At 54.2% G+C, this 7,834-nt stretch overlaps 1 protein-coding gene across 1 annotated transcript; it reads left to right on the top strand.

The window, feature by feature from the left end:
- The first annotated feature begins 1,310 nt into the window (after positions 1 to 1,310).
- RPS14 (ribosomal protein S14) lies at positions 1,311 to 3,420 on the top strand. Its single transcript, XM_009285841.1, has 4 exons — positions 1,311 to 1,464; positions 1,784 to 1,945; positions 2,447 to 2,523; positions 3,309 to 3,420. The coding sequence occupies exons 1-4, from the start codon at positions 1,316 to 1,318 to the stop codon at positions 3,374 to 3,376; spliced, it is 456 nt and encodes a 151-aa protein (XP_009284116.1). The 5' UTR covers positions 1,311 to 1,315; the 3' UTR covers positions 3,377 to 3,420.
- The last annotated feature ends 4,414 nt before the right edge of the window (positions 3,421 to 7,834 follow it).

Raw genomic sequence — 7,834 nt, forward strand, 5'->3', positions numbered from 1 at the left:
GGGTGAAAGTAGGTCGTGCCTGTGTTGATTTCCTTAATGAAGTCGTTAGCCTTTTCTCTTGTGGAAGGCGCCAGCTGTAGCTGGCATTTGGCAGGAGAGGGCAATAGGGAACTGTTTTACCTAACTAAGCACTGCCGAGTGCCGCGTCTGCCATTTTCTGTAGCTGGGTGTAGACTTCGGAGGCAGAAGACTTACCTGGGCTAGTCCCAAGGATGTGGTTAGGAGACCAATAACGTGGAAGAACCCAAGCTGGTACTTGAAAGGTCTGCAGAGTCAGAGCTTCGTGAGAGTACCTAACCAAACAGTCATCAAAGACCTGGGTATTTTCTTTCCATAAAGTCATATAAACGAGCAAGGGGAAGCTCTCAGCATTGCTGGTTATCAAGGAAAGGGGCTCCCTCATGCTCTGCTGCGGTGGTGCCTGGGGACAGCAGCTGCCACAAAGCAGAGCTTAGGTAGCTCCTAAGGTGCTGTGAGGTGCAGCAGGAGAGGCCCCACGTCCTGGTTTATGGCTGGGATAGAGTTACCTTTCTTCCTAGTAGCTGGTACAGTGCTGTGGTTTGGGTTTAGTACCAGAACAATGTGATAACACCCTGACGTTTTAGCTGTTGCTAAGCAGTTCCCATACCCTGCCAGCGAGGAGGTGCACAAGAAGCTGGGAGGGGGCACAGCCAGGACAGCTGACCCAAACTGGCCAAAGGGACATTCCATACCATGGGACATCATGCTCAGTACATAAGCTGGGGGGAGTTGGCCGGGGGGCAGCGATCACTGCCTGGGGACCGACTGGGCGTCGGTCAGCAGGTAGCGAGCGGTTGCATCATTTTCCTTTTTTTCTTTCCCTGGATTTTTTATTTTTCTCTCTCTCTTCTTGTTTTACTTTCCATTACAATTTTTTTATCATTATGATGATGATTATGATTATTATTATTCTATTATTTCAAGTATTAAAACTGTCTTTACCTCAACCCACGAGTTTTCTCACTTTTACTCTTCCGATCCTCTCCCCCATCCCACCGGGGGGGCAGTGAGCGAGTGGCTGGGGGGGGCTTAGTTGCCGGCTGGGCTTAAACCAGGACACCCCACTAAACAGTTGTGGGCGGTGACCTGTCCGCCAACATACAATAAAGCTGGGAATTGTGCACTTCTTATAAAACCCAATTGTACCCCAAAATTACTACCTGCGTTTTGCCAACAGTAACTCATTTATCTTGCTTGGTGAAAGTCCCTGCTACTACAACCTTTTATGAAATCCTGTAAGAGAATGCTGAGAAATCCACCATCACTCACACTTCTCTTTTGTTGTTGTTCAGAAATGGCACCTCGTAAGGGCAAGGAGAAGAAGGAAGAACAGGTCATCAGCTTGGGACCTCAGGTTGCTGAAGGAGAAAACGTGTTCGGCGTCTGCCATATCTTTGCTTCCTTCAATGACACTTTCGTCCATGTGACTGATCTCTCTGGCAAGTGAGTATTGAACGCTGGTCGCCTCCCTGCAGTACCTGGCTCCTTCTGTTTTGAAATCAGAAATCAGACTGGGCAGGAGGTTCCACTGAAATCCTTGAGCTTCCGCTGAGCCATAAGATAAGATGGTGTGCGTACGTGAGCGTAGACCAGATGGCTTGGTGTGCTCCTCTGTGATGAATATCGTGCTCAGGGTGCTGGATGGCAGCTTGTCGATCCCAGTAATGTTCAAAATAACAGCTTCTGTCTGTACCCAGAAGCTGGTTTGTGGGGGAAGAAATAGGAAGGGCTTTTTTCTGAATGTCGCCTTTCCCTTTTGTAGGGAAACCATCTGCCGTGTGACTGGTGGCATGAAGGTGAAGGCGGACAGAGACGAGTCTTCTCCCTACGCGGCTATGCTGGCAGCCCAGGATGTTGCCCAGAGGTGCAAGGAACTGGGCATCACTGCCCTGCACATCAAGCTGCGTGCTACCGGTGGAAATAGGTACGTTGGAGGGGCTGGGCCCTGACGTTCCCAGAGGATGTGTCCGGTCTTAGAACCATGCCAGATTGCACCACGTCCCTTCTTTGCGCTGTCTCAGTTGGGAAGGTAGATGCACCCCGGGAATTTGATTTTAAACTTGACCCGAAGGGTGTCTTGTCACGTTGCATGGTGACTGGCTGATGCAGTCATCTCTCGCTGAGCATCCGGAACCCGTTCTGAACGGGCGTCTTCAGTTGACTGGACCTGGGGTGTGCTCTTATTTATCCGGTAGCGGACGGGGAGGTGCTGTCAACTTGGAGATGCGTCACCTTGCAATGACAGTGAAGTGCGTGGCTGATGGTGTGTGAATGGTTTGGGTCTGGGGACGGGAGGAGGGTGAGTTCTGGTATCTGGACCTTTTGGGGTGGGGAAACTGTGATTTTTAACATTGTCGGTTGTTTGTGAACTGCGTTCAACTTCTGAATCGTTTAAGGGGTTACGGGTTCTGGTTCTCTCCTCCAGGACCAAGACTCCCGGACCTGGTGCCCAATCAGCCCTGAGAGCTCTGGCCCGATCTGGAATGAAGATCGGCCGCATTGGTGGGTGATGGAGAAAGCGATGGCTAGATGCGTATGTCACTGTGTATCAGTGCGGAGCCTTGCCACCTCAAAAAAACAGTTTTGAGGGATTATTTAGTAAAAGGAGCTCCGCAGGCATATATGCTGCTTGGTATGACAGTTTGACTTTGGGGTGTTCTACTTGGCCTCTGTCAGATGCCACTGTAGCTATGATTTAATTTAAACGCATTCTTAAATCGAAGATTGACCAGGAGGTGGCGTGAGCAGACTTCAGAAACCAAGTTTCCGTCTGCACGATAAACTCCAGCTGTACAGCAGGATGCTGATGCCCCTCTGATGTAACAGCATTTGTCTCGGAGCCGTCCAGACACCCAGAAATACCGTGTTGGTCTCGGTTTAAGACTGACTCAGTAAAAACGGAGTTCCTCCTACTGTTTGAGGGAGAGTCCTGAGCTTTGTAGGGGAGTCACAAGAAGCGGTGGCGTTGGCCGCTCTGGAAGTCACATCATGTACCCTCTGTTTCTTCGGAAGCGCTGTGGCTGCTTGGTTTAAGTGGGATGGGAGATGGGGACTTTTGCTTCCTGAGCGTTAAAAGCCCTGGGTACCCAGCCCTCGGCGAGTTCACCAATACCTTCGCTCCCGTGGAGCGTCCGTTCTGCCTGTGCGTGGCTCCTGCGGTGGCTGACTGCCGAGGTGCGGCTGTGCGATGTCGGGGTGGCCGCTGGGGTGGGGTGGCTGTGCCCGCTTGGTTTCTTGGGGTACCTCTGGAAGCTAACGGTGTGTTTTGGGTTTTCTTGTCCCCGCAGAGGATGTCACCCCCATCCCCTCTGACAGCACTCGCAGAAAGGGTGGTCGCCGTGGACGTCGCCTGTAAACAATGCTGCACCTTTCGTCATTAAAGCTCTCTTTTAAACCTCTTCTCAACTGTGTGTTTTCTTGCTGAGGTATGCTCAGAAGTCAAGTGGCTTCGGTTTAATTACATCCACGAATGGCTTATCCTCTGAAGCCGGGCTTCTCGTTCACGTTGTTGTTAGTACTGCTGCACCAGAGGTGCTTTTGAATATACACGGGGAAAAGCTGCTAAAAGCACTGGAATTTCAGCTCCCTCAGCCTCTCTGTTTATATATTTATACTTCCAGAGGTATTTAAGAAAAATGACTCCTCGCTTTGTCACGCCCTGCTTCCTGCACCGATGTTTGCCCTCCACAGGACGTGCTGCCATCACCTGGAATAAATGCCCATTTCCACCTTTGCCAGTGTTCTCTTCCTAGCTCTCCAGGCTTCGAAATTGCTCCTGTTTCTGTCACTTCCTTGGCTGTAGCAGGATTTTAGACCAAGAGAAGATTCACGGGCGTACAACGCTTGAGAAGCATAGTTTAAGATAGGTGGGTCCTGTCTGCTCGTGGTGTCGAGGTTCTTCATGCTCCTGGTTAAAAGATCTGTGGCTTCTACAGCTCGAGAGAGATGAGATTGTCGGAATCCCTCCTGTGAAATGGTGACTTTAGCCCCCGTGCAGCGTAGTGCCTGTCTGGACGTGGGTCTGCGCTGTGCTGTCCCGTGGTCTCCCCAGCAGTGCGGCGTGCGGTAGGTGGGGGTTTGTTGTAGAGGCAGCTACAACGCGTCGTGCTTTGCCTCCTCTGTTGCAGTCGCGTACTGTTCAGCGGGACCCTTGGCAACGAGCGAGTGAGCTCATCTGGAGCTGGTAGAGCGACTGTCCAGGAATACTTGTGGTCAGGTTTAAGTGATGGTTATTGTTCAGAATTGATTGAAAAACCTTAGGATTCTTAGCACGGTTATATGGCAAATACGAATACTCTTACACGTGACCTGTAAAATGAAGCTGGAAGGCGGTGCTCTGGTGTCCTGGGCTCGTGGACGAGGTCTGCCTCCAGATCCCCAGGCTTGAGAACCTCACCGCTTTCGCGTGGGCTCCTTCCCGCACCTTTGCATCTTAGGACGCTTCACGGGGGATTCCTTCCCCTGCCCGCTCCTGAGCCTCCCTCCCCTCACGGGAAGGGACGCTTTGACTGACGGCGTTGGAGGCACTCTGCTCTCAAAGCAGTCCCTGTTCCGGTAAAGTTACTCGGCCTGGGTCGGACCCAGGGCGTGTCGCTCCTGTCAAGCTTGGTCTTCAGTTGTCAAGCGCTAACTCTTGCATGGTGAAAAGGGGATGAGTTTCACAGCGGAGGAAGCCAGGCTGGCTGATCTGAATCAGAATCATTAAGGTTGGAAAAGACCTCTAAGATCATCGAGTCCAACCGTCAACCCAACACCACCATGCCCACTAAACCATGTCCCTAAGTGCTGCATCTACACGTAGCCATGGCGCGTCTTGGTCTTCACAGTGAAAACTACTTGGATGCTCGTGGTTTCAAAGTGAGTCGTGATCTCTTGGAGGTGTCCCTGCCGTGGAGGAGAAAGCTGGGCTTGTGAGCAAGCTAACTGCTGCTGGGTTTTCTGCAAGCTGTCGCTTAATGTGACTTCCCCTTTCTGTGGAAAAAATCTCTGCCTGGACAGATGTTCGTAAGCCAGCATTTCCCTTGGCGCAGCCATAGTGTTTTATTTGTAATTTTATATGTGGCTGTGGAAAACTTTAGAATGAACTTCCCTTACTGTCTTAAAAGTGCACTGTTTGCAGTTCAAATCACTATTTTCCTGTACTCGAAGTGTTCTTTGAACTCTGTGTGGAGAAGGTGCCAAAAACATGAATCCAGCGGTGGCTCAGCCAACGCGGAGCTGAACGGAGGAGGGAGCAGGGCAGAGGAGCGCGGGGGGGCAGGAGGTGAAGGTGTGGTGTGTTACTAACAGCTCTAGTCAGGAATTACTCTTATATACTCTTGCATACAGTGAAGCCTGTTGCTGTTCTGGTAGGTGTTACTTTGTCCCAGGTGACGTTAATGTGGCTGCTTCACAGGGCACGTTTGGGGAAAGCTCTCCAGGAACATGGAGAGGCCTTGCGGCCTTTCAATACGTAAAGGGCGTTTGTAAGAAAGATGGGGACAAACTTTTTAGCAGGGCCTGTTGTGACAGGATAAGGGGGAATGGCTTTAAACTAAAGGGGGGTAGATTGAGACTAGATATAAGGAAGAAATGTTTTACGCTGAGGGTGGTGAAGCACTGGCCCAGGTTGCCCAGAGAGGTGGTGGATGCCCCATCCCTGGAAACATTCCAGGTCAGGTTGGACGGGGCTCTGAGCAACCTGCTCTAGTTGAAGATGTCCCTGCCCACGGCACGGGGGTTGGACTAGATGACCTTTAGAGGTCCCTTCCAACCCAAACTATTATCTGATGAAATCCGAGGCAGGACCTTTGCGGTGGTACAAATTTGACAGACCCATCTTGTCTCTTTGGATGCGGTTCGTGATGTTTTTCTGATCAGTTCTGGCTCCTTCCTGCTGCCCACCAAGGCAGAGCACGGCCGCCCTGGCGCAGGCTGCTTACCCTGCTGTTTTTAAGGGCAGACCTGGAAGAGGGAAGGTGTCTGCTCAGTGCCGCTCCCGGGGCACGAGGACGGAAGGGGCTTTTCATCTGCCTGGTGCGTCGCCCCCACGTAGCGGGGTCAGGCCAACCTCCGGGCAGCACAGGCCGGGCTGGCACCCGGTGGCGGTGAGCCTTGCAGTGGCATTGGCCTTGCCCGGCTCTGGAGAGCAGGTTGCCGAAGGACCAGCCGAGACCTTCGTGTCTAAGCCGAGGCAGGAGGAACCCAGACCTGCTGCCCTGCTTGGTGTATCCTCCCCCGGGGAGGTTTTCCGGGGCTCGCACGGGTGGCGGGAGCTCTGCCCGGTGCAGGAAGGTGGATTTGCTTTGTTAGCCCTTAACCTTTGGCAGCCGGAGCTCTGCCGGGTGTGCAGGGCTGTCCAGGCTGAGCTGCTGCAAGCCCAGCCCGTGCCGCTTGCTGCCCTCGCCGTGCTGTGCCGTGAGCAGGGTGTTCCCTGGGCTCACGGCACGATTAATGGCAAAAATTGCTTTTATTTCTTAGCCGGCCTGACATCATTGAAACAACTTCCCTTGTCGGTGTGAAACCCCCCCCTGGGGAGAAATGTCGAATGAGGAAGAGAAACCGGAGAGCCAGGCGGGTCCCTGCGCAGAGCGGGCTGCCCGGCACGTGTCCCAGGGCTGTCTGGAGGGAGAAACTCTCCTGCCTGAGTGGCGTGGGTGGGTTTCATGGCTCTTGCCAGTTCCTGCCCTGACCCAGCTTGTCTTGCATCATCTGGTGAGGAACTGCATCACCTGTAGCTGGGTGACGGCTCCCCGGCCCTGGCTGTGTGGGTCGTGCAGGGGGGACATGCGTGGCTGCCCACCCTGCGCCTCCCCGGCAGGGATGCTCGTCCCGCCCAGGCCCCGAGGCTGCTCGGGGGCTGCAGTGCATCCCCAGCCCACGAAGTTCCCGGGGACAGGTCTGGGGGTTCGCTGGTGAGCCCTGCGGCTCGGCCCTTCCCCTTGGGTTTGCCCGGGGCTGATCCTGTGGTGCTGAGGGTGTCGTCTCACGGGCAGCGAGAAGTGTGGGTTTGTTCACCAAAAGTCAGTCTCTGCAGGGGCTGTGGGCTGAGGGCTGCGAGACAGGGGCTCGGCTGGTGATGAATGGCTTCACGTGAATGCCCGCGGGGTTATTTCCGCCTCCCTGCCTGAAATAATTGCTCTGTTGGCTTGGGTCGAGGCCCCCGGGGAACGGGCAGATCTGAGCCGAGCCCTGAGACTGCTCCCTGCTCCAGGTGGCCTCTTTTCCCCCCAAAAGACAGCTGGTTCCCCAGCCTCCTGTAACGGTGCGTATCAAGTTTTGCCACGGGCAGCACAAAACGCGCACAACTACGAAGCCTCGGGGGGTGACAGGGTGGTGATGAGCCTCTGCTGGGTCTGGGCGCCAGCCTCAGGCTATGGAAAAGAGAGGGAATCTTCCTGGGAAGATGCAGACCTCTTCACAGAGCAGCTTCCAGCCTGGCTGAGAGAGGACTGCATCTTCCCAGGAAAATCGATTTACGGACTTGGAACACTTCAGATGCCGCCGCCCTGTGCAGAAAGGTGCGCTGGGGGGGGGGGTAAGCACTGAAGAAGTTAATGGAAACGTCTGTGTGCAGAGCGAGGGCTGATTCGGTGCTGACAGGCCCCAGCTGGGCTGGGGGTTCGGGGGGCTCCGGCTGCCCGTGCTGGGGAGCGGGGCTCTCCCCCCACCCCCCCAGTTTATCACCTGTTTGTGGCTTGCAGAGTTGGGCCCAGCTCCATGAAATCGCTGGGGGTTTCGCTCGCCAAGTTCCTGTTCAGGCTTTCCTTAGTTCCCCTTAGGGCTGAGGCTGGTCACGGAATGCGCCCGGAGCGTGGCCCCCGGGGGGGGGGCT

This window comes from Aptenodytes forsteri, unplaced genomic scaffold, assembly GCF_000699145.1.
Source record: "Aptenodytes forsteri isolate BGI_AS27 unplaced genomic scaffold, ASM69914v1 Scaffold54, whole genome shotgun sequence".
In the NCBI taxonomy this organism is placed as follows: domain Eukaryota; kingdom Metazoa; phylum Chordata; class Aves; order Sphenisciformes; family Spheniscidae; genus Aptenodytes; species Aptenodytes forsteri.